This window comes from Mobula hypostoma, chromosome 7 (genome assembly GCF_963921235.1).
Source record: "Mobula hypostoma chromosome 7, sMobHyp1.1, whole genome shotgun sequence".
Classification (NCBI taxonomy): Eukaryota; Metazoa; Chordata; class Chondrichthyes; order Myliobatiformes; family Myliobatidae; genus Mobula; species Mobula hypostoma.
Genome location: NC_086103.1, coordinates 148,688,408 through 148,715,938, shown reverse-complemented (window position 1 = coordinate 148,715,938; position 27,531 = coordinate 148,688,408). Strand labels below are relative to the sequence as shown.

General features: G+C 39.3%; 2 protein-coding genes across 8 annotated transcripts in view; one reads left to right on the top strand and one right to left on the bottom strand.

The window, feature by feature from the left end:
* Positions 1-16,505, top strand: part of LOC134349647 (high affinity cationic amino acid transporter 1-like) — an 85,867-nt gene extending 69,362 nt beyond the window's left edge. For 3 of the 4 annotated variants that reach the window (XM_063054264.1, XM_063054263.1, XM_063054266.1), the window contains exon 12: positions 10,315-16,505. In XM_063054264.1, coding sequence (XP_062910334.1) covers positions 10,315-10,517 — 203 coding nt within the window. In that variant the 3' untranslated portion in view covers positions 10,518-16,505. The remainder of the gene's footprint in view (positions 1-10,314) is intronic. The other variant, XM_063054267.1, reaches the window with a different exon arrangement.
* A 2,708-nt stretch (positions 16,506-19,213) lies between these two features.
* LOC134349645 (microtubule-associated tumor suppressor candidate 2-like) overlaps positions 19,214-27,531 on the bottom strand; it is a 452,095-nt gene continuing 443,777 nt past the window's right edge. For all 4 annotated transcript variants that reach the window (XM_063054258.1, XM_063054261.1, XM_063054259.1 and 1 more), the window contains one exon: positions 19,214-25,750. In XM_063054258.1, coding sequence (XP_062910328.1) covers positions 25,540-25,750 — 211 coding nt within the window. In that variant the 3' untranslated portion in view covers positions 19,214-25,539. The remainder of the gene's footprint in view (positions 25,751-27,531) is intronic.

Below are 27,531 nucleotides of genomic sequence, written 5' to 3'. Positions count from 1 at the left end.
GAAGAGAACCCAATTAAATAAACAACACAAACATTTTACTTGATTTATTTATTTATTGAGAAAAATGTCCAATATTACATGTATTTGTTAGGGAAAAGTATGTGAACCTCTGGGGTAATGCCTTCTACAAAAGCTATTTAGAGTCAGGTGTTCCAGTCAATGAGATGAGTTTGGAAGTTTGGGTTATAGAGGTGCCCTGCCCTCTTTTTTTAAAAAAAAAGACACATAGTCAGGTTACTGACAGAGTCTGCTCTTCTCAAGAAAGATCCGTTCATGTGCACCATGCCTCGATCAAATCAACTTTCAGGCAACCTTAGAAGAATTTTAGAGATACATGAAACTGGAGAAGACTGGAAAAGCATTTCTTTTTTTTTAATTTTATTTTTATTTGGATAAGGAGTTCACAATTATCATGTACTTTTTTCACACATATAACCTTTTCCATTTTTTTATATGTATAAAACTACAATTGTTTATACATTCTTAAGTACACATTGAGATGATATAAAAGCAAAATAAACATTTAAATAGATAATTATGTACTGTGGTAAATCTAACCTATTAGGCTAAGTAATGAAATTAGTTGTTAAGAAAAATGGTAATAATAGTTTCCATACAACCCTTCTGGACCATTTCCACTGGTCCAAAATGTTGCATACAAGCCTATATACCAACCATTGTAGGTGTTTATATCCCAATTTGTTCGTGCTTGTTCCTGCCCGCAGACATAATTATCCAATCCCTATGTACTTATTTACTTAATTTTTTCATTTTTTTTTATCCCTTTCCCAAATCTTTCCCTTTACTTGTGATAATTCTCTATTTTCCAAAAAAAAACAACAAACATTTAGACTAGGAGTGCTTACGTTAGCAATATTACTGTGTTGATGAGAAGAGCAATATAAATCATTAGGAGAGTCATCTAAAGTCTGCTCGCATTGGGGTTATATATTCAATCCATTTATTCCAGATTTGATAAAATGTTTCTTTTTGAGTTCTCAGGGAGTAGGTCAACTTTTCCATTTTAAATATTTCCAAGATAATTTCGTACCAATCTTCTAATGTAGGTGGTATTGGATTTAGCCATTTTCTAGTGATTGATTTCTTACTTGCCGCTAAGAAGTTCTGCAGCAACTTTATATCTTCCTTCTGTTCAAGGAACAATACATGCCCCAAATAGAGCGTCTCAAAGTTCAGAGGTATCTGGGACCTAAGTACCTTAACTAATGTTCTATGAATACCTTCCCAAAATAGACTTAATTTAGGGCAATCCCAGAAAATATGAAAATGATTTGCCTCCTTGGAGCCGCACCTTCTCCAACACATCACATTTGTATCTTTATATTTTTCCTGATATGGGGTCTTGAAGTATCTTATAATGTTTTTCCAACAATGTTCTCTCCAAGTCAAAGAATTAGTCGAGGACCATTGAAAGCTGCAGATTTTCCCCCAGGCCTCCTCTGAAAGTACCAACCCCGCTTCTTTCTCCCACTTCTCTTTAATATACAGTGTATTTACATTTTTAGCATGGGAGAGTGCATTATATAGGCGAGAAACTGATTTACTAGGTATTAAACTGCAAGCCGAATTCAGAATCTTGAAAAATTCTAATTCTACTGTTGATAGGTCTGTATATCTACAACTCTGGTTAACATACCTTTGTATTTGAAGGTACCTAAAAAAGTCATTATGTTCTAGGCCATGTTTGTCCTGCAGGATTTGGAAACTTTGTAATACTCTTTTATCTATAAATGAGAGGTAGGTTGTAAGACCTTTCTTTATCCATAGCTCAAATCTTTTATCTCCTCTGTTGGGAAGGAATTCGGTATCATATGCACACCATCTAAAGAGTTTTAGCATGTTATTAATTCCACATGAATTAACCACCTTCTGCCATACTTTTAATGTAAGATTTATCCAAGCATTATTAAATTTTTCCAACTGGGCCATCAATCCTTTGTCAGCTATTGAGGCCTGAAGAGGAAAACTGTCAACTAATCCAAATTCTATTTCCTTCCATCTAGCCTTATATTCCCTATTACACCAATATAACAGAGGGGTTATCTGTGAGGCATAAAAATAATTTCTCAGGCAAGGAAGAACCATACCTCCTCTTTCCTTCCCTAACTGTAAGGTGTTATATCGAATTCTAGGTTTCCTTCCTTGCCAAATGAAGCGGGAAATCCATTTGTCCCGTTCCCTGAATTGATTATCATCCACCTCCACTGGTAAAGTACGGAAAAGATATAATAACCGAGGAAGAATATTCATTTTTATAGTATTTATCCTTGAATTTAAACTTAAAAAGGGGATAAGATTCCATCTATGCATATCTGCTTTTATCTCTGAGATTAATGGCCCATAATTTACCTGTGACAGTGTTGAAAGATCCTTCGGCAGGGTTATTCCTAAATATTTTAATGATTTAGCTTCCCACTTAAGATCGTGTGTATCCTGCAATTTTTTGGATGGTGTATAATTTAGGGACATAACCTGCGTTTTCTTTACATTTATTTTATAACCTGATATTTTCCCAAAGTCATCCAACAGTGTAAACAATCCTGTAAATGATTTTTCTGGTTCACTCAGATAGACCAAAACATCATCTGCGAATAATGCCACTTTCTGTTCAATCCCTGCCACCTTGATACCTTTTACGATTTCGCTCTGTCTTATTAGTTGGGCAAGTGGTTCAATATATAGCGCAAAAAGGAGAGGAGAAATTGGGCATCCCTGTCTAGTGCCTCTCTCTAAAATGAAGGAGTCAGAGAGGTCCCCATTTATCTTAATTCGGGCTGTTGGGCTGTCATACAGAGTCTGAATTACTTTAATAAACCTTTCTTGAAAGCCGAATCTTCCTAACACTCTGTATAGGAATGCCCAACTAACCGAATCAAAAGCTTTCTCAGCGTCCAATCCTACTACCATTGTCTCTGTCTCGTTCTTATTAACCTGTTCTAATATGTGCAGAGTTCTCCTTATGTTGTCCTGTGTTTGTCTTTGTTGAATAAATCCAGTCTGGTCTAAATGGATTAGGCCAGGTAAAAGCTTTTCCAATCTGCGCGCTAATATAGATGTAAATAGTTTGTAATCTAAATTAAGAACACTAATTGGCCGATAATTGCCACATTCTAGTTTATCTTTACCCTCTTTAGGAATAACTGAAATAATCGCTTCTCTCCAGGAAGGTGGAGTTTCTCCTCTCTGCAAGATCCAATTAAAGGTGTTAAGTAGTAATGGGGCTAACTGTGTCTTCAGGGACTTGTACCACTCTGAGGTAAACCCATCAGAACCCGGGGACTTTCCAGCCTTTAACCTAGAGATGGCCACGTTCAGTTCTTTGACAGTTACTGGTTCTAATAAACTTTCATTTTGTAAATCTAAGTTTAGGTAGATCTAAAAAATTCAATACACTGTCTATATAGGGCTCACTGGGGGCCCGGGGTTGGGAGTACAGCTCTCGATAATACGTTTCAAAACTCTCTTGAATTTTCCCTATTGTACTCTCCACAAGCTTTGTCTTTGGATTCTTTATTTTATGAATTGTATTGTCTGCTTGTTGTTTTCGTAATTTATATGCTAATAATCTAGCTGATTTACCTCCTACTTCATAATTCTTTTGTCTCAGGTAAAGAAAATTTCTTTTGAGTTTCCAACGTATAAATATCATCAATTTCACTTTGCAATTTCCTAATTTCCTGTTTTCGATTTGAATTACTTTTGTTGCTATCTACAACTTGAAGTTGTTTTAATTTTCCTTGAAGGTCTGCTAATTTTTGTGCATTGATTTTTTTCATGTGAGTAGTAATGGAAATAATTTTCCCTCTCAGTACAGCTTCCAATGTATCCCATAAAATCACTGGTGATGTTTCTCCCGTGTCATTAAGGTCTAGATATTCTTTGATTTCTCCCCTTAATCTCTCCATTACTTTTGGGTTATTAAGTATATGTGAGTTTAGCCTCCATAGTGTTTTCCTCATTTTTCTTTCCAGGATTAGAGACATAGAGACTGGGCTATGATCCGACAGATCAATTGTTGCAATATTACAGTTTTTTATCCTGAGTCTATCTGTATTAAAGATAAAGAAATAGTCTATCCTTGAATAGGCTGAATGAGGGAAAGAGTAATATGTATAATCTTTACTAGTAGGGTGTAATACCCTCCAGACATCTATAATTCCCAACTCCTCCATCAATGAATTCACTTTCCGAGTCAGAGGTTTATTCTGAGTAACTATTCTTGAAGAATCTAATATAGGATTTAATCTAATATTAAAATCCCCTCCACAAATTACTACCCCTCGAGAACTGACCATTAGGTCAAAAATGTGTCTATAAAATGACCATTCACTACCTGGAGGAGCATAAACACTCAGCAATGTTATTTCTGTACCTTCTATTCTTCCTGTGATTCTTACAAACCGTCCTTCTTTGTCTCTAGTCTCTGAAATATGTTCATAATTAAGAGTACTTGATATTAAAGTAGCTACCCCTCTTTTGTGACTCAATTTATATGATGAATAAAATACATGCTTAAAGCCCATTCTTTTTAATTTTCCATGTTCAGATTGGCTCATATGTGTTTCCTGGAGGAAAGCTATTTGTGCCCTCTCTTTTTTCAATTTAGACATAATCTTATTTCTTTTAATTGGATTCAAAACCCCATTAACATTATAGGAAATTATTTTTACCAGTTCAGTTTGCATTTTTCTCTAGTAGAAAAAAAGCACTCTCCTTTTCTAACCAAACAGTAAGCAATCCCTTCTCAACAGTAAACCAAGACATATAACCACACCCTAGACATTTCTGAACGTATAACATTTGAAAATTTTCCCCGACTTCCCACAGTGAGGCCTGAGCACCGACCCGCCTCAGTTCAGAGGGATAACCTCTATCTTCACCCTGTGTTAGAGGGCCCTCAGCAGTTTGAATAATCATAGAGAATTTTCTCCTATTTATGTCTCGACCATATTGCTATCATTCAAGTTATTCTGCCTAGTTTATTTTCAGTTACCAGTTTTCATTTTACTTTTAAGTCCGATTTACTCTTTTCAGTCATTTCTCTTAATTAATCTGTATTCTCTGTACATTCGCGTCTGAATATTTGCAGCTTTTCCTTGTAGTTTGACACTCTGCTTCGTGTGGAGCGTCCTCGCCCCACTAACTGCCACGACTTCTGCCGAATCCTCTCCAGTAGCGACTCCGGTTGGGTGATAACTTTAATAGGTAGTCCCCGGTCCGCCAGGTCCGACATTGCCTCCTCCACCGTAGCGTAAGTTTTTGTCCCTTTGTCGTAAAAGACTCTCGGCCGAGCTGGATACAGAGTCTGGAATCTGATTTTGTTTTCCTTCAGGACTCTCCGTGTTTCCGTATATTCCTTCCGTCCGGCAAGAATCCCCGGTGCGTAGTCGTGGTCTAAACTGATTTTACAGTTGTTCCACATGAAACCTTTCTTTTGCCATGCTCTTTTAAGCACCTCTTCCTTCGTTCTGTAACTGAGAAATCTGATCAGAATCGATCTGGGCTGGGTGCCTGCCGGAGGCTGTGGTGCCAACGCACGGTGAGCCCTTTCTATCTGTAGGTCTTTTGCGGCCGGTATATCAAGGTTCTCTCTAAGCAGCTTCTCCACGAAGGGAATCATCAATCCGGGTTTACCTTCGGTTCTTTCGGGAACTCCGTAGATCCTCACATTTTCCCTTCTCGAGCGGCCTTCTTGATCTATTAGTTTCCACTGGAGTTGGTCTTGTAGCTTCAGCATTTCTGCTATCACCTCCTCTGCATTTTGTAGCTTCTCTTCAATTCCAACAATCTTCGCTTCGGCTTCATCTATCCGCGAGTTAGTTTTTACTATTTCTCCTTTAATATCTTCCAGCTGTTTGCTGATATCTTGTCGGAACTCGCGAATCTCTCCGAGAATCAAAGACAAAGTCACCGATTCCCCCTCATTATCTCCGTCCTGGCTTGCCGTGGGGGAGCTAGGCCCTTCGCCTTGCTGCGTCTCTTTATGTTTATCAGCCTTCGAAGCGGACTTTTTATTCTTGTTCTTAGACATCATCCTTGCCCCTTTTATTAATATAGTTATGCAATATTAAGTATTTGTCTAAATTCGATTTTGGGGCAGTTTACCTTCTTTTTTGTCGAGAGACCTTTTCCTTACGCCGCCATTCCCTTGATGACCTGTAAGTCCCCGCGGAAAAGCATTTCTGAAGGCCTAAGTGTTCATCAGTCCGTAGTAAAAGAAACTGTCTGCAAATGGAGGAAACTCAGTACTGTTGCTATTCTCCCAAGGGTAACAGCCAAAAGACCTGCAGAAGTTTCCAGAACTTGCTAAACTCTATTCATGTTATTCTCTATAACAAAAACACTGAACTAGAATGGTGTTTATGGAAGGACACCACGGAGGAAACCACTGCTCTCTTTTTAAAAAAGAACACGTCTCACACCTGGATGTTCTACAATGTTTCTGGGACAATGTTCTGTGGACAGATGAAGCAAAACTTGAACTTTTTGGCAGAAATGCACATTGATGTGTTTGAAGGAAAAAGGGCACTGCACACCAACACAAAAACCTCATCCCAACTGTGACGCATGGTGGAAGGAGCATCATGGTTCACTGCCTCGAGGCCTGGACAGCTTGCAATTGTGAGGGAACAATGAATTCAAAGTTGTGTCAAGACATTTTACAGGAGAATGTCAGGGTAGCAGTCCTTAATAGAAGTTGGATGATGCAACAAGACACTGTTCTAGAAAACAAGAGTAAATCAACAACAGAATGGTTTAAGAAGAACATTTGTGTTTTGAAATGGCCAAGTCAAAGTCCTGACCTTAATCCTGTAGAAATGTTGTGGAAGCAAGCAGTTCATGCAAGGAAGCCCACCAACATCCCAGAGTTGAAGCAGTTTTGTAAGGGGAAAAGGCCTGAAATTCCTCCAAGCTGATGTGCAGGACTGATCAACAGTTACTGGAAAACTTTGGCTGAAGTTATTGCTGTACAAATGGGTCACATCAGTTACTGAAAGCAAAGGTTCACATACTTTTTTCAACAAACACATGTCATATTGGAACATTTTTCTCAACTAAATGAACAGGTATAATGTTTTTTGTGTTATTTATTTAATTGGGTTCTCTTTATCTAGTTTTAGGACTTGTGTGAAGAGCTGATCACATTTTAGGTCATATATAGAGAAAATTCTACAGGGTTCACAAACTTTCTAGGACCACTGTAAATATTCACTCCTCCTCCTGCTGCACCATGACCTGAATATATATCATCTTTAAAAAAAATATTGGTGCACTTCGAGATTTACTCTACAGCTTGTCCCAAACCTGGATGCTGTACCATCCTGAAGGAAACGGACAGCAGGTATTGGGGACCAGGTTCCCATCCAAACCAGTCATCATCCTGACTGTTAATGGTATTGCCATTACTTCATCGTGGCACTCCCTGTCCAAAAGCACTGTGAATAAAGTCAACCAGTGGCCCTGTAGGATTCAGAACCTTTATTTGTAATTTGTACTACATCAATCTGATTTCCAAGTGTAAGTGCTCTCGGTTCCTTATACACACAAAATAATCTGCAGATGCTGGGGTCAAAGCAACACTCACAACACGCTGGAGGAACTCAGCAGGTCGGGCAGCATCCGTGGAAACGATGAGTTGACGTTTCGGGCCGGAACCCTTCGTCAGGACTGAAGAGGGAAGGGGCGGAGGCCCTATAAAGAAGGTGGGGGGAGGGTGGGAAGGAGAAGGCTGGTAGGTTCCAGGTGAAAAACCAGTAAGGGGAAAGATAAAGAGGTGGGGGAGGGGATAGGCAGGAAAGGTGAAAAAGGAATAGGGAAAAACACAATGGGTAGTAGAAGGAGGCGGAACCAAGAGGGAGGTGGTAGGCAGCTGGGGGAGGGGGCAGGGTGACATAGGGATAGAGGAAGGGAGGGGGAGGGAATTACTGGAAGTTAGGAGAATTCTATGTTCATACCAAGGGGCTGGAGACTACCTAGATGGTATATGAGGTGTTGCTCCTTCAACCTGAGTTTAGCCTCATCATGGCAGTAGAGGAGGCCATGTATGGACATATCTGAATGGGAGTGGGAAGCAGAGTTGAAGTGGGTGGCTACTGGGAGATCCTGTCTGTTTTGGCGGACGGAGTGGAGATGCTCCACGAAGCGGTCCCCCAATCTGCATTGGGTTTCACTGATGTAGAGGAGGCCGCACCGGGAGCACTCGCATGGGCCCAAGCTATGCCTGCCTCTTCGTTGGTTATGTGGAACAGTCTGTGCTACAAACCTATTCTGGTACTGCTCCCCAACTTTTCCTTTGGTGTTTCCCTCTCCACCTCTCTCTGCCTTCTGCAGGGATCGGTCCCACCGCGACTCCCTGGTCCACATGTCCCTCCCCACGGATCTCCCACCCGGTACTTATCCCTGTAAGAGCAAGTGCTACACCTGTCTCTACACCCCCTCTCTTGCCACCATTCAGGGCCCCAAACAGTCCTTCCAGGTGAGGCAACACTTCACTTGTGAGTCTTTTGGGGTCATCTATTGCATCCGGTGCTCCCGGTGCGGCCTCCTCTACATCGGTGAAACCCGACGCAGATTGGGGGACCGCTTCGTTGAGTACCTCCACTCTGTCTGCCATAACAGACAGGATCTCCCGGTTGCCACCCACTTCAGCTCTGCTTCCCTTTCCCATTTGGATATGTCCAGACATGGCCTCCTCTACTGCCATGATGAGGCTAAACGCAGATTGGAGGAGCAACACCTCATATACTGTCTAGGTAGTCTCCAGCCCCTTGGTATGAACATAGAATTTTCCAACTTCCAGTAATTCCACCCCCCTTCCCCTATCCCTATGTCACTCTGCCCCCTCCCCCAGCTGCCTACCCCCTCCCTCATGGTTCCGCCTCCTTCTACTACCCATTGTGTTTTCCCCTATTCCTTCTTCACCTTTCCTGCCTATCACCTCCCTTCCCCCACCCCTTTATCTTTCCCCTTACTGGTTTTCCACCTGGAACCTACCAGCCTTCTCCTTCCCACCCTCCCTCCACCTTCTTTATAGGGCCTCTGCCCCCTCCCTCTACAGTCCTGACAAAGAGTTCTGGCCCGAAACGTCGACTCATCGTTTCCATGGATGCTGCACGACCTGCTGAGTTCCTCCAGCGTGTTGTGAGCGCTGCTCGGTTCCTTATAGAATCGAGTAACAAGAGTTATTTATTTGCACTGTGATCATAAAATAGAACAGGAACAGTTTACATATCCAAAGGCTTCTACTAATACTTGCTCTTGGCATCCTCCATCTTGATTGATCTAACTCTCCTCTTCCATTTCTTTCTTCCTGGTGTGCACATCTATCTTCGTATTGTGCCATTTGTTATACCTGCTGAATTAATAATTCTGGACACATGGATCTGGAGATGTTAAACTACTGAACTTGAATCTAGTTAAATAGATCTGTAATTGGAAAGCCAATGTACATAATGATCATGAAACTGGCAATGTTGCACAAAAATATGGCTGGCTCACTCATCTTTGTAGGAAGAAAGTCTATTCTTACCCAGTTTTGTATGCTACTCTGCATGTACTACTTTTGGCTACTCCAAAATTGTGTTATTTGTATCTAGCCATTATGAGCGAGATCCATCACTTCAGGGTAGTTGGTGACTGGGCAATCAGTGCTGGGCTTGTTCATAACATCCGTGTACTCGGAATTAATTTTATAGTGTAGTAAGATCCACAGTTGGTAGAACTAAAATCGCAAAACCTGTAGCAAGCCTAAACTCCGATATTGTATGTTATAATGATATGCATCAGGATGTTGCCAGATAAATTGTTTGAACTTGGCACTGGGCAGAAGTAGGTCGCCAGCAAGACTAAGTTTTAAAACCAGTGCAGCTTGTTACATTACTCACACAAAAATAACTAGTTCCAACATCGTCATGGCAATAGTTTTAGAACTATTTATTGGGAAAAGTAATTTTTGTAATAAGTGTAAGGATGAGTCAGTGTTATGAATGCTGTTGTGAGTTGCAGGTAGGGCTGTGGAGGAAGAGTTTGTAAATGAGATTCATATAGACTGGTACTTGATTGCCAGCATAGACACATTGGGCTGAATGGCCTGTTTCTGTCTTGTATGATTATAGGTCTATCAAACAGGTTTTTATTTTAAATCTTCCAATTGTAACATTGGGAATGCTGTGATAATGAAATTGTCGGATTTTTTAAAATTGTTAGGGGAGACTTATTGCTTGTATGGTTCAATTTTCAGGATGAAGTTAAATTTGAAATAAGAGCCTTTTTACCTTTTTTTTTTCCTGACAGGGTGTGTTATTTATTTTGCTTATGGAATACGAAACAGCTCAGAGTCCAGTTCTTCCAGTCTCCCTGGTGATAGAACTTCAAGGGTCTATAAGGAGACAGTGAGTGCACCGAATGGGGAAGCAGTACCTGCTGAGAAGGAAGCCTTCCTGCCCGATATCGACGAGTATGCTGCCGATTCTCGGAACGGAGAGGATGACGTATAAACCAATACGAGTTCACTTTCTTCCAAATACGTGTCTGGCATCTAACTTGAATGTTACTGTTTTTTTTTAAAAGCACAGCTGAACGACTGCTATTTGCATCATGTAGGGAGGGAGTATGTTTTTTTATTCGCACATGTCGGTGAGGGTTTTGAGTGCTGTTGAGCTGAAGTGGCATTGCTGCTATTTGTTTCAATTCCCTATTTTCCTAGAATCTCCAAAACAATGAAAGCATTATTCACATAAAGAAATAACTTGTTTTAGAACTATTTATTGGGTATTAGCAATGTGTATTGCTGGGAATGCTGAACTTTTAGCTCATGGTTATGCACACAAAATGTAAGGGATATATATTTTTCCAAAAGAAATGCTTTCCTTGGTCAAGTAAGCACTTGTAGAATAAAATTGTTAGTACCTAATATAGTATCTATTTTTACCCTAGGCTTAAAATCTCTGTTGCACAAATTTCCTTGAACTATAATACAGGGTACTGAGTGACATAATGTGTCACTCTTACCTCCTGGCCCTTTGCTTTAATTTTAATTCCTTTGATTTTTATTTTAAATTAAATACTTAAAAAAACATTGTAATCAAGCAAAGGATCTATTGTGTGGAGACAGTACTGAGAATTGTTCTGATGCCAGTGCTTTTGCTAAGTGAGACTTTTGCTATGATTTTAAAAATTTCATTTGTCAACCCTATAATTGATTCTGATTTTGTAGTTGAGGTATAGATAATATTTCCAGTGGGGAATGTTATATTGTCTTTATATGTTCTTCTGTAGGAACAAAGTTCAGATGGATAAAGTCATCCCATTACTGTTCTTCCTACAGTGCGTTAATTGTACCAATCATTTGTATATATGTTTAACAGAGAGGCAGGTTTTGTTTTTATATGTAGCTAATCAGGTTCCAGATCTGCCTCGTCAATTATTTCTCCTCCAGAGAGGAGCAGCTTCTGTAGAACATATTTCAATAAAAGCACTAGCAGTTTTAATAGTAAAAAAGTTTTAAAATCAGCTGGATAATTATCTGATCCAATATTGACAACTCAGTTAATCAGTATGCTTGAGTTCCTGTTGGATAGATTGAAAGTGTGAGCAATTCTCACAGAGTTCAAGGGGATTGAGTAGAGTATCCTTTGATTTTACCTAAATTATGGAAAAGGCATCTCAAGGTTGATAGTTTCTTAAGCATTGTTTCACAAGTTTACGACCAAATCAGTGATGCAGTGAGGAACAGTGCTTTCACCAAGCAAATAGAAATTTAAAAAAAGATCTAGAACAAAGGTCTTCTCGTTTATTTTGCTGGCTTGCATTCCTTTCGAAAAAGTTATTGGAATGATGTGTGTTATCAAAAATGTAACTAACCATTTGTGATATCAAAATATACCAGACTAAGTCTTGAAGTGAAGGGACAACTGTGGGCACTGTTAATGGGAAGCTTGGGCTTTTACGTTTAAATGAAGCTAAAGCATCATTTGCATGAATATTCTTCCTATTAGTGGTGTAGGCTTTGAAAGTGAAGATGCGGCCTTTCTGCATACAGAAAGAAATGGAATTTTACTTTGTACACACTGGTGCTGCAGATTTGTATTTGTGTGAATGCAATCAAAGTACAAGGAAAGAATATGCACACAATACTATATCATATACACTTTCTCTAGACAACAGGTCATGTAGTTAGTTGACTATTGAAAGTATCTGATGGCAGCAGAATTAAGGCAGATTATTGTACATTTTAGAACTTGATAAAATTACCACCCACGTCATTTGGGTTTCATGGACACCACATTAGACATTGTATACTAGTTGGCATTGACAAGCCAAGCTACTAAACTCCTAATGAAAACTGGGCTCTATAGCAGTGAAAGGTAAAGAGGAAATTTTCAGCATCACGGCATACTGGGAAGTTTGAGTTGCAATCTCCCAAAGGATGGCCATTAATAAAATCCCATTTCCTCATCACTGAGTATTAGAATGATTTTAATCATTGACGTGTCTGCTGCAGTGTGAGATGCATCATATTCTCGGGTCGGGTTGCACTGGGGTGAATTTATTAGGAGTATTGAAAACTTGTTTCTTCATTTGATACCAGAGTCACACAAGGATTTTAGATTCCATTCTCTGAAAAGCATTAGTGAATTAAATGGACTTCGAAAGTGACAGCATGGCGACTATGTTACGCGCCTAAAGGTTTGTCAAATTCTTATTGAGACTTTCAGCTGTAACCCGTGGGTTGTTTTCTGTAAATATAGAATATAAAACTAGACTACAGGTTCTAAACCTATAATTGTGTCATATAAGCATGATTAAAGGGAATTTGCAGCTGCTTTGGTGGAATCAATTGTGAAAATTCATAAAGACAAGTGGAGCTAGGTTTTAAATAATGAAATTGATAGACCTCTGGTAGTTAATTCCCCATTATTATAAAATGATTGAGATGTATAAGGTCACTGAGATTTCCCTATTATCTGGGAAAAACTAGTTTTAAGTGATGATGTAGCTGGTGATGTTTTCACTCCCAAGTGGAGAAATGCCTCACTGTACTTCACCATACGACATTGACCAATCTTTTTAAACAAGTATTTTGATAATGTGAAATATGGGTGGCTAAAAGTGAGGCAAAGAACCAGGAGGAAGGGTTTGTTAGGTTAAAGAGGAAATGACAATGAAATCTTTAAATTAGCATTTTATATTTTATACATGGGGTTTAAAATAGTAAGTACATGATTTTTTTTCCCTCTTTTAACAAGGTGATGGTGAGGCCACGTGCAGTAGTGTGCAAGATTTTGCAGCCTGTTACTAGAAAGCGTTTACAGCTTAAATGTAGATTCATCTAGCGAACCTATAGGAAACTATAATTGCGGATGTTAGACTATCAGATTTATTTGCACTGCAGCAGAAATGGAAAAGAAGAAATGTATTGGAATCCTGAAGTGAAGAAAAACTAAGTTATTTCTGTAGAGGAAGATGTTGACAAAGGTGTCAGAACTCTGACCATTGTTTTAAATTGCTTGGGAGAAATTACATTGATAGCGAGCTATTGGAGCATGAAATTCTTTTCCATAAGGTATACATAATTTCCATAGGGTTTACATAACAGCATCATCTGCTGGGTAACTGGATATGTATTTGAAAAAAGGGAAAGTATTTGATATCAGGAGAGGTGGCAATCAACAATACTAGAGCTAGTGGGTGCATGTTGGTGCCAGATTGCTATCCACACTTTGGGTTTCCTATGCCACGACACCGTGGTAATTGTCAGTCACTGTGGTACATCCAGAGAAGGTGTGAGCAATTTCTCTAGTGCACAAAATTAGTGAACTCAAGCTTAATTGTTTGCAAGGAGAGTTATGTTTTCTCTTTTACTATATAAGCTGGATGTGATTTCTCAACTAAAATGTAAAATGTGCAGGGAATTACCGTAATGCCTTGGATAACATATTTGGCATTTATGTCCAGTTTACATCACTTTGGCTCAGATTTAATAGATACCTTTAGAATTTTTGAAGCTTTAAAAATAGACAAATGACATCAAACATTAAACTATGATATCACAGCTGTTGGGTCTTGCATGCAGGGTGAGTCATTGGTGCCAAGTCAACTTGACCCACACATTATTTGTATTTTTGTTATTTTATCTTCAAAAACTGATGTAAGTCACGGGTGAATAACACAGGTAACAATTATCGTCAGCTTTTTGCGCACATTTATGTCAGGATATATCTGGTATCTCCCCAGGGATGGGTTTAAATGCACAAAATCTTTGCATAAGATTCTTCAAAGGGCAGGAAAATAGAACCCAAGTGTGATGTAATATTATTTGAAGATATCCCTAATGTAGCTAAAGGGTGCAGTGCTATGCTTGATGCTGAACCCTACATTTACATTAGAAGAGCCTGAAATTGTTGCTGTGTTTTGCCTTGAGCATTAACGTATTCTGAGTGGCACCACATATAACACAGTACAGCTTTATGGTTTTACTGGGAAGCTACTAAAAGGGAGAAAATGATACTGACTTCTAGATACTGTGGAAGGATTTCTTGTTCAATCACCATTAAACTTGGCAAGAAAGTTTTTGTTTCAGTGAGAATATAATTTTGAGATCAAAAATGAAAATATGTTTTTCTAGCATATACGGAAGTATGATTAACATCCAAATGAGCTGGGAATGTCATGGTTTATCAGCTTCCTTTATCCTAGTGTACCATTAGTCCAAATATATAAATGGAGAGCAGTGCACTGATATATCATTGCAAATTTAATGAGATGCTTAGGGAGTAAGTGCTTTGTTGAAAATATTCCTCCCAATTCCACCCCCTCCCCAATAGAAAGAGTCACTATTGATTTTATGGAAACAATTTTGCATTAAAGGCGTATTTCCGTTTGCAAAGTAGGATAGAGTTGAGGAGAAGGTGTGGGAAGTCATAGTGTCAGCATTGTTTTCCCTTTCATTCCCTGCGTAATGTTGCAGGAGAATAGGAAGGGCTGCTTTGGTAAAGCTACACAAATGAACAGGAAATATCCTGATCCTATCCTGCCCCATTTATCCTAGTGTGCACACATCACAGAGGTGCAAATTGCTGTCTGTTCACATTAGATGAAAATATATTTTAAAAAATATTAAAAGCTGGAATAAAAACGGAATATGCTGGAACTATTCAGTGGGTCAGCCAGGAAGAGAAATTGACTCAAGAATCAGGTTTTAATGTTTTCTGTACATCCACTCATCAGGCTGTGCATAGTTATCTTCGAGGCTTAGTTCCTCTAATTCAAAACAAATCTTGAAAAGGAAGAGGAAAATAAGCTGTGACTGCTGGTTTGAGTAAGGATTGACAACATGTCACTGATGATTATCAGGTCTCTTAAAATGATGAGAACCAATGGGCTTGTGCAAATTTTAGATTATGTGCCCTGCCATGAAAATAATCGGTCTTTGGCTGTCTCAGGTCTATTCTCATGTTGCACTCCCAAGATATTTTGATAATTAGCTGGAACATCTGATAGTACCAACTTGGCTGTTTCCGTATACAGCAATACAGTAGCTTTTCTCTTAACGGTAACTGTTTGACCAGTGTTCACAAAATCATACTTCTTTTCAAATGCCCTCTGAATAATTGAGGTTGGCTGTACCAGGCTATTTACCTGAAATCACTGTTCATAGATGTTTTATGTCATGAATTCTGAGGTAATATTGGTGTTATGATAATTCTAGGACCAGATAAATAATTTGCAAATAACACTCTTCACCACAGAGTGCAAAGGAGTTTACTGTTGTAGTATAACAATTGTTACTGGATTAATTGTTACAAATATCTTAACAAGGTAATCATTCTTAGTTTATTTTCCATATTTCATCTAATTCCATCTTTACATTTATTACGCGAAGATTTTTGTTTTTAATCCACGGGCTAACAAAGATTAAATATGTGGTACTGTACTTTTAACATTGATTGTTTAGTGACTTCATGTAAATAGCCTAGTGATTTCAGTGGAAAATGGGAGGGTCTTCTGTACATAGTTACAATTCAGGAGTTGTATTTATGTAAAAAAAATACTTGACTATACGTTTTGTTTTGCCTTTCAGTAAATTATTGGTTGGCACAATTTGCTTTAGTTCCCATATGTTAAATGCATAAATTTAAACTTTTTTCAGTAACCTCAGCATCATATAGTAAATACTGTTGTTCCTCTCTGTGCCTTGTGGTGCATTGGGTGGCAGCCTTGCTAATTTCTTTAGCATTTTTGTCTTTTTTTTAAACGAGGCTGAGTTGTTTGCTGAATGCTCGACCCAGCACAGATGGAAAGCGTGCAAGGAGTCAGCTGGACTCGAATCCAGGACCACTCGCCTCGTAGTAAATACATCATTTATCTGTAACAAATGGATTGTTTGGGAGATTTGTTACTGACTTTTGTGTTCTTGCATATTGTAAATAAATGGCAATTTAACTAACTTGGCCATATGATTTTTTTTGGCTTACATTATTCACATGCTGAACATAAGAATCAGAATCAGGTTTATTATCACCGACATGTGTTGTGAAATTTGTTAACTTAGCAGCAACAGTTCAATGCAATACATAATATAGATGAAGAAGAAAAAAAAATAAATACAGTATAAGTATATTGAATAGATTAAAAATCGTGCAAAAAAACAGAAATAATGTATGTTAAAAATATACATTAGTGTTCACTGGTTCACTGTCCATTTAGAAATCAGATAGCAGAGGGGAAGAAGCTGTTCCTGAATCACTGAGTGTGTGCCTTCAGGCTTCTGTATCTCCTACCTGATGGTAACAGTGAGAAAAGGGCATGCCCTGGGTGCTGGAGGTCCTTAATAATCGATACTGCCTTTCTGAGACACCGCTCCTTGAAGATGTCCTGGGTACTTTGTAAATTTACAACCCTCTATGGCTTGTTCCGGTCCTGTGCAGTAGCCTCCCTGTACCAGACACTGATGCAACCTGTCAGAATGCTGTACACACTACATCCACAGAAGTTTTTGAGTGTATTTTTGACCTACCAAATCTCTTCAAACTCCTAATGAAATGTAGTTGCTGTCTTGCCTTTATAACTGCATCAATATGTTGGGACCAGGTTAGGTCCTCAGAGATCTTGAGACCCAGGAACTTGAAACTGCTCACTCTCTCCACTTCTGATCCCTCTATGAGGATTGTTATGTATTCCTTCACCTTTCCCTGCCTGAAGTCCACAATCAGCTTTTTCGTCTTACTGACCTAAACTGGTAAGCATCATCCAATTGATGACAAATATCAAAACAACCATAAAATGTCATGTTTCTTTGAATTTACTGCAAGGTAACTATATGATACGAATCCTATCATTGTGCTTATTACTATGCTGGTTAGGTCTGTTTTCTCTGAACACATTTCTATGTTGTTTTATGAATTGTAAAATAAAACTCCCTTAATCTGGTACACTGTGGGCCTTTGCTGGACTGGTAGGTTTTCTGGACTGTTGGGTGATGATTGCCAATAATGGTGTATATAATAAAATTTTCAACAAACCTAGTAATTTCAAAAGGAATGTAGGAACTGGGACTACAGTGTGTTAGTAGGGGTGTGGGAACTGGAGCCTAGTCAGCCAGATACTGAAATCATGAGGGTTTCCAAACAATTGGTAGACTGATTTATTATCACTATATGAACTGAGGTACAATGAAAACTTGCATACTGTTCATACAGATCAATCTATTACAACAATGCATTGAGGTAGTACAAGGTAAAACAATAACAGAATGCAGAATAAAGCGTAACTGTTTTAGTGCGGATAGACGAGGTGCAAGGTCATAGCATGGTAGATTGTGAGGTTAAGAATCCATTTTATCATACTAATGAGTAGTGGGATAGAAGCTACCTTGAGCCTGGCGGTGAGTGCTTTCAGATTTTTGGCACTTCCCGCCTGATGGGAGATAGGAGAGAGAATGTGCAGGATAGGTGTGATCTGGCTGCTTTATTGAGGTAGCTAGAAGTGTAGACAAGAGTCCATGGAGGGGAGGCTGGTTTCCTTGATGTGTTGATCTGTGTTCGCAACTTTTTTTTGCAGTCTTGGCCAGAGCTGTTGCTTTGCCAAGCTGTGATGCATGCAGGTAGGATGCTTTCCATAGTCCATCGATATAATTTGATGTGGGTCAAAGGAGAAATGCCAAATTTCTTTAGCCTCCCAGGAAATAGAAGTACTGGTGGGCTTTCTTGGCCGTAGCATCTATGTGATTGGACTAGCACAGGCTGTTAAAGATGTTTAAGCCTCAGAAAGTGAAGCTCTCAACAATTGATCTCAGTGCCATTGATACAAACGAGCATGTGAACTACCACACCCTCAAGTCGATGGCTAGTTCTTTGGTTCTGTCGACATTGAGGGGGAAGATTGTCATTGTGGCACCATTTCACCAAGTCCTCTATCTCCATCCTGTACTCTTGACTCACCGTTATTTGAGATATGGCCCACTAGGGTGGTATCATTTGCAAACTTGTAGCTGGAGTTAAAGCAGAATCTGGCCACACAGAAGTGTTTGCATAGGAAGTAGGGGGATGAGGATGTAGCTTTATGGGGCATCAGATTTGAGGATAAATAGTGCCAGAGATGTTGCTGATTGCAGTTTGTTGGTCAGAGTCATGTTGGAAGATGAGTTTGTTTGGAATTACAGGGCTGAAGGCAGAACTGAGCTCAATAAACAATAGTTAATGGGTTTTCTGTCCAGATGCTCCACAAATGATAGTAGGGCCAAGGAGATGGCGTCTGCTGTAGACGTGCTTGGCAGTAGGAGAGATACATCTGCAGATAGCAGATTATTAGAGTTTCACTGTATATGCAGTGCTTTTGCTGTGGAGAAGAAAGGGAGATGTGGTGAGAGACCCCAAGGCTGCAGTATGAATGTTTGGTTTGAGATTGTCACGTGGATGACTTTATACTGGACTGGCTATAAGGATATTATGGGTCTACTCACATATAAGATATCTTTAACTTGCAGCTGACCATCTTAATGGCAGTTAATGGGTTTGGAGAATGAGTTATTCACAGGATTTGTTTTAAAGCTGAATGCCATCACTTATTTTCCAATGTAATTTTAGCAGAGGTCTCCGATTTATGAGTTACAAATCATTCAGTTACGTGATGTTTGTCATTTAACACATCAAACATAAACAGCACCACCCTCAGGACTGGAGTTAGCATGCTTTCATCTTTTATTGTGTAGGAACATGTATACATACACATTACAGTGCTGTATCACTCTCGATTCTCATACAATCTGTCAGAAATAAATACAAATTATTCACAGATAGTTAAACACTAGAACTAAATGACACTAATTATTCTACATATCAAACTCGTGTTTTGTGTGTCCATGGGACACAGACCCAGTGTAGATTTTATAAATAACTCATTTTTTTTGTTACATTACACATTTTTTGGATAGTCATTAGATTTACACTCCTGTAAAATAGAAAGGACTCTGTATTGAAATTGCTGAGAAATATCAGTTTAACTTGCATATGATTACCTAGTTCCCAGTGGTTAACAAATAAACAATTCACTGCTGATTCCAAGTTGCTGCATCGATAAACCCTGTCACAGAACAGAAACAGTTTGTAATTAAAGCACTTTTCTGGTCTCTGGTGCCTTGATAGCTGACAACATTTCCAGTGTTGGAGAGCCTCATGTCCACAAATGACTTAAAGCACCAGGCTGGATTGAAATAATGGATCGTGCCTTGAACTTTTGCTGTAGCCCTCTACTTGGTTTTAGCAATTCATGATTTGAGAAGGGATTAAATTTGGTCAGAGTCACCACTTCTAGGGCCAAGTTTTAACATGGGCCTCTCCTGTCAATCATCTGATGGCACTGTGCACTACCTAGCCTCCGTTGTTTAATAGGTTCTAAATGTGGATAGCATTGGTATGCTAATGTTGAGAGCTGTGTGGTCCTAAAGGAATACCAACAGAAGGAAAACATGGCTGGAAGTTGCTGTTGAAATGGGCAAGGGTAGTCCTTTGTTCCTACCTTGACTGCAGGAAGGTTCACCCATTCTGATCACTATATTAGTCCCATCTGTGAATCTGCAGTCTTAAGTCTACTCCAAAATATCATCCCTCCTGGCCAGTCTCTGCATTTCCTCATGTTTCCAGAAATCCAGTTACCTCAAACATTCATTGTCAAGTTGCTGCACTGCTATTCCCTTCCCTCATTAGCACTGCTAGCAGTTGTTTCCCATCGCCCATGTTTCAACGTGTCATTATTCTCACTTGAGTCTCCTCCATGCAGAAGAGGATCCTCCGCATACAGTGGTGAGGTAGAAATCCGAGGTGACCCGTTTGGTGGAACAGAACATAAATGATGTTCATGTAGAAGGGCATAAGGGTCCTGCACCACAAGGCTATTGACAAACAGGGTATCTGTGGAGCTACTGCAAGATGTGATGTACGGCCAAGTACCCCAGCAGCAATGTACGTACAGAGACAGGAGAATTCAGTCCAGAGTTTGAGTAGTAGAGTGTTTACAATGTTAATGTTAGCTCTGGTAAGAGTGGCCACCTACATGAGGCATCAGTGGTGGGGATGACGCGAGAGTATGGAGATCGTTCTCTGTGCTCTGAATGCAGTGTGGAATAGGATGCCTGGTATCTGATATGAATGTCCTTCCTTGGCTGCTAGCCTGCACGTAAGGCAGTGCAGGAGGGATGATGAGTACAGAGAGCTCCGACTTAAAGCATTTTCTCTCACTGGTAACCCTTCTCAGCTTCCCACATGCTGACTTGTAACCCTACAGCTGAACTGGCCTCTGCATGTGACGCTGGAGTAATCTATGATGGGTCCCTCACTTCATCAAAGAAATTGAACATCTCGACCATCTGCCTTCCACACTGCAGAAGCCCATTGTTTCAGGAAAACGGTGACGTTTTTTAGTTTTTGTGGATGTTTTGTACAAGACTGGAAGTGATGAATTAAAGGAAGAAATGCCCAGATTTCATCTGCTTTAAAGACTCTATACTCCTATCAGACCTAGTGCTAACATCCAACTGGATCCTCCACAGATATTTGTACAGCTTAGCAAAAATGTGTTTAAAGCGAGGTCCATCAGTTTGCACATAGAATGACATATTAAAGTCAGACCTGTGTGCTCACAGCTGCTGTGTCATGGCTGTGCTGATTACAGGAGACCGTGACCTTGAAGGAACTCTACCTCATGGAAGCTACAGATCAAACACATAAAAAGCTGCCAGTAACGAGGGCTAGACGGGGGTGCGTGGAAGTAGTGCGCTGGTGGTGGGGGAGAACAACGGTGATACCTGTTTACTTGGCAACATCCATTCGATAGTTGACCCTCATTGAGTCTCCATGATGTGGGACGATCGAGGAGCCAGAGATGGCATTATGTAGTTCAAGTGTGAGGTGTACAGTAGATTTGCTATTACTGCCACCTTCATCAGTAAACTTTAGTAAACCTGAGTTAGTCTTAAATGTATAATGTTTTTAAATAAGCAATTACTGTTTTGAAACTGTCAATCGACCTGTAGGGTTCTCAACCTTTTTTAATGTCATGGAGCAATGCCATTAAGCAAGAAGCCTGTGGACCACAGGTTCGGAACTCCTGCTACACTGAGAGGACTTCCCACAAGCACTTCACTCAGTGAGGGCACTGCTATCAAGTGAAAAGATTACGCCTCAGTTGTGATGAACAGCTTCAATAGGATTTGTGAGATAGTCGTTTCTGGCGAGGTACAGGATGACTGGCAGCCAGAGTGAATGGGTTTCAAAGAATGTTGTATTTTAAGGAGGTTTCTCTTTTCTCAGAAGGTAAGCCAATAAGAATTTTAAACTTAAATGTAAATGTCTCTAATGCTGCCATTTGCTTCGACTACATTTCTGAATGGAAAGAAAAGTTCTTTAGGTTAAAATCTTTCCATTTTAAGATGAAAAGAAATATCCATTTTTGGCTCTGGGACGCAAACGTTTTAAAGGTTTGTAATTCATTTCAGCAAAGTAATAACACTTGGATAGCTGAATAATAAAATATATTAACATCAAGCTAAATCAACGTGGCTATAGCAAATAGACGCAAAGCTGTAGTTATAACACATTTCTTCAAGTAAGGCAGGGAACCGAGAGTCTTAACAATGGTTGTGGATAGTACAATCTATAATAAACCTAACTGTTATTTGGAAAACTATGGGTTAACAAAGCATTGTTAAAAATACTGAATGACCTCTTCAAAGAAATAGCAGAATTTTAATGAAGCGTTATAGATAACGTTTATGGGCTTTCCAAAAGGACATGACAGCATGTGTAAAACATGTTAGAGGATAAAATGGAGAGCAGTAGTGCACATTTGCTTCTTTCCGGAGGAAAAAAAACAGCATTGGGTTTCTAAGATGTATTTATTTTGTTTTATAATTAAAAAGACTTGGGTAGATGGAAATTTGCAGATGGTTGTAATAAACTGGTTTTTCATAATGATTTACTGAATAGACTGCACACACCTCGGTCAAGTATAGTATGCTTACATACAAAATAATTCTTCCATATCATTATACCCAAGACATTTTTTTTTACCAACGTCAAATGAGCATTTATGTACTTTTGGCTGCAGTGTTCACCAATAATGAATCAATATCCTAAACTCAAATTGTCTATGTAGCCCCTTTCCCCCCTTTGAAGTGGGTTCATAAGAATTGAAGGGTTAATGATAATTGTGATTGGGACAAAGTCTCAGTAAAGGTGCAAAATGAATCACATAAATGGGGTGCACTGAATGCAAGTTTGTGGTGGTGCTTCAGGAACTGACTTACCTGTATTATACATCCTCATGTCACACAGTCTCCATGTATAATCCCCCACAACTACACAGTATGTCAGCATGCCATTGAAAGGATCTACTTAGCACTGTGACTATGTAACTGTACTGGTGAAGATCACCAATGTCAGTTCAGGTAAGGGTGAAAATGGTGGAATACACCAAAAGCATTAATAGAATGCTACAGTCTCATTGAGGCTTATTCTGGATTTAAGAACAACTAATGGTCATTTGTTCTATGGATTCAATTAATGAGGAAAGTGGAAATGAATACATAACTGACTGCAACTGAATTGCAGTGGCTCCAATTTAAACTTTTCATTAAGCATTCATATTTGACAAATACAACATTTGAATTGCAGTTTTCACCTCAAGCACTGCTGTCTCTGTCCTTACACAGCCCAAGTTCAGTTTTGAATTTGCAGAACAGTGCAGTATTCTAGAATAATGATCAAGCTATCCATTTGACTGAAACTTGTATCAATAATAATTCTGTGAAATGCTTCACAAAATGGGACTTGATGTAAATGTATGTTTCTTAATATATTTTGGTACTATTTCCCAATTTGCAAGGACTGGACAGCAATCATCTAAACTAGTTTCAATTTTAATTAAGCGTTCTTTTTATTTTCTGTTTCATTTGTATTTCAAATGTATTTATTTTTATTTTCATCTGTTGCTGTTTCCCAAATGTGTAATGTGACTAAATTCTGACTTTTAGGATTTTAATGCATTGGATTGATAAAAAAAGAGTGCATGCTGCTATTTTTTATATCTGAGGCTCCTTTTCAGCATTTCTCTCTCATCCATATCGATATCCGATTCACTTTAATTCAGCCCCAGCTGCTGTGTTGAATGTTACTGATTTCGTTCTTGACCTTTATAAAAACATGCTACCATTTTGTTAAAGTATTGTCATTTTCTCTTTAGCCGAGAATACTGATCAATAATTCCTTAAAAATAGCAAACAGATAGATAGGTAGTAAAGAGAGCTTTTAGCACATTGGTCTTTGTAAATTATGGCAGGGAGTGCAGAAGTTGTTATGTTAAGGTTATCCAAAGCATTGGGGAGACTAAATTTGGATTATTGTGTGCAGTTCTGGTCACCTACCAGAAAAGTCACCAATAACCTTGAAAAAGTGCACAGAAAACTTACAAGCCTGTTGCTGGGACTTGAGTTAAATGAATAGGTTAGGATTTTATTCCCCAGAATGTAGTGGAGATTTGATAGAGGGGTATTAATAGGGTGAATGCATGCAGGCTTTTTCACTTCAGGTTGGGTGAGATTAGAACCAGAGGTCATTGGTTCAAGTGAAATATGCAAGGGGGATCTGAAGGGAAACTTCTTCACTCAGAGCCTGTTGCTAGTGTGGAACAAACTGCCAGTGGAAATGGTAGATGTACGTTCAATTCTAACATTTAAGAGAGGTTTGGGAGGACGTGGTCCTGGCACAAGTAAATAGGGATAGGCAGAATGTCTGATTGGCATGGACTAGATGGGCTGAAGGGCCTGTTACTGTGCTGTAGTACTTTATGATTTATTTGGTACATTATGGCACTTTCAGGACATCAGCTCACACAGAAGGGTGACCTAGAACTGGGTCTGTAATGCAAGCTGGATACGCAAGATGAAGTAATTTTCAGACTGGTTCGCTGGTTTTGCTTTGGTGATCCTTGGGTAATCTTTGAGGGAGAATTGTCTCTTAGCAATCTGTTTATTAATGTGTTTATGAATGTTAGGATCATTAGATGAATATTTGAGGTGTTAATTAATTAGAAATTACTCAGCTTTCTTTTCAGTATCCTCAGAGTTTTCATTGAATTACATAATCGCAACTTGCAACTCGCTGCGCATGCACTTCCTTGACCAATGTTCCTGGAGAGGAGGAAAACATCAACAGCAGAAGCAGGTCTTCGGTTACTACATACAAACATTTTTCTGTACAGCAACGGATTCTCTGAATTCTTGCACACATTGCAAAATAAATCAGCAGCTTTGAAGTGTACTTTAAAAGCTGCCGCAGTATTGAAGATCAGAGCGTTCCACCTCAAGCTGCTGGTATCAACCCCAATGATAGCAGCATCACTTAGAGTAGACTGCATGACTTCTTTCTTTTCCTCCTCCATCCAGTGATTTTATGGTGGATGATTTACTCAGATAACCAGTCTGTTTGGGACATATTTTAAAAGAGGCAACAAGCCAAAATACTTCGACAATTGTGTAAAAAATATATAATTTTGCACATTCGTCCAATACTAAAAGCAAAAAGCAAAAATCCTGAACTTTTAAAAATGTTACTCAAGGGAACACTACAAGATAAATTTGGACGTAGGTACAAATATTTTAAAAGCCCATTTGATCAGAAAAAAATCTGACTTTTGCATACCTGTTCAATAAGAGGCATAAACAGTAGACCTGGAAGAGTTTTGGAAGAGCTTCCCCACATCAAACTTCATAGCATACAACTTTATTTGGAAACAATGCACTCAAAAGTGCATTACTGACAGTGACTTCGACAGCAAGACCTACTGGAGATTGAAAAGCAACTTGGTTTGCTTATTGTTATATGCCAGTAAGTGTGCTCAAAGCACAAATGGTGACTTTTACTTTGAGCAAAACCAAGCATGATATTCAGCAGTTACAGCTGAGCACCAGAGATAACATGAATAACATCAAGGTAGCCCATGTATTTTCATTCTGATACCTTTTCATCATCTCGGGTTAGTGCTGACTGCTGGAGGTGGGGGTGTGCCCTGAGGGCACTGGAAGTTTGAAGATGAGGAGGATATTTTGATTGGACTAACAGGTTCAGCCGTTTGGAGCCTCCAGACTAGCTCCTCATTGGTTCTACTGAGTCTTTTCTTCTCCTTGCTTTCCTTCTCAACGTATTCGTGAAGTGTTGCATTTTCCTCTGAGAGTTGTCTGCAAAAATAAGCAAAAAGTACTTTCCTTCTAAATTCTCAGAAAATTGTGCAAATTACTTCAAAGGCCACGAATTAGGTAATTGACTACAAACATTTTTACTGCCAAAGTGCTTTTAGCTCTTCTTTCTCTGTTAAACTAAATTTGAAAATAGTTTCATTAGAAATTAAAGGGTACTTCATAAATTAGAGAGCTGTTGAGGAGGGTTTGAGCTAATTTGGTAAGGTTGGGAAGGCTGAGGATGGGGTAGTTGGTATATAAGTAGTTACTGTGTGTAGTGAGATGTGAGGAAGGACAGGCAGATGATAGGGAAAAATTACAGTCATTGGGAAGTGTAACATGGGGGCAGAATCGAAAAGGGTGATGAATACAGGGCAGGAAGTGTTAAGTTTGAGTGCACACAGAATACAGAATAAGGTAGATGATCTCGTAGCGTAATTAGAGATTGGCAAGTACGATATTGTGGGCATCACTGAGTTGAAGCTGAAAGAAAATCATAGTACACATTGTATCGAAAGGACAGGCAAATAGGCAGTGGGGGGCGGCTCTGCTGGTTAAAAAATGAAATCAAATTCTTGGAGGTGACATAGGTTTGGAAGATGTAGAATCCTTGTGGGTAGAGTTAAGGAACTGCAAGGGTAAAAAAGCTGATGGGTGTTATGAAAACCTCCAAATTTGTAGCCAGGTGGGATACAAATTACAATGGGAGATAGAATAGGCATGTGAAAGGGCAATGTTACGATAGTCATGGGGGATGTCAATATGCAGGTAGATGGGGAAAATTAGATTGGTTCTGGATCTGTAGAATGCCTACAAGATAGTTTTTTAGAGCAGGTTGTGATTGAGTCCATTAGAGGAAAGGCAATTCTGGATTGGGTGTTGTGTAATGAATCAAATTTGATTAGGGAGTTTAAGATAAAGTAACTCTTAGGCAGTGATCATAATATGATTGAATTCACCCTGCTGCTTGAGAGAGAAAAGATAAGATGCATTAGTATTACAGTGGAGTAAAGGGAATTATTGAGGCACGAGATATTATTGTAGGAAAGATGTCAATAAAATTGAGAGAGTACAGAGGAGATTTACTAAAATGTTACCTGGGTTTCATCTCCTAAGTTACAGAGAAAGGTTGAACAAGCTGGGTCTTTATTCTTTGGAGCGTAGAAGGTTGAGGGGGGATTTGATAGAGGTATTTAAAATTATGCGGGGGATAGATAGAGTTGATGTGGATAGGCTTTTTCCATTGAGAGTGGGGAAGATTCAAACAAGAGGGCATGGGTTGAGAATTAGAGGACACAAGTTTAGGGGTAACATGAGGGGGAACTTCTTTACTCAGAGAGTGGTAGCTGTGTGGAACGAGCTTCCAGCAGAAGTGGTTGAGGCAGGTTCGATGTTGTCATTTAAAGTTAAATTGGATCGATATATGGACAGGAAAGGAATGGAGGGTTATGGGCTGAGTGCAGGTCGGTGGGACTAGGTGAGAGTAAGAATTCAGCATGGACTAGAAGGGCCAAGTTGGCCTGTTTCCGTGCTGTAATTGTTATATGGTTATATGGAGAGAGGAGCTGACCAAAGTTGATTGGAAGTGACATTAGCAGGAATGACAGCAGAACAGCAATCGCGGAGTTCCTGGGGACAATTCAAAAGGCACAGGATTGATACACCCCAAAGATGAAGAAGTATTCTAGAGGGAGGATGAGGCAACCATGGCTGACAAGGGAAGTCAAAGACAGCAGAAAACAAAGGAGAGGGCATATAACAAAAGTTAGTGGGTAGAAGAT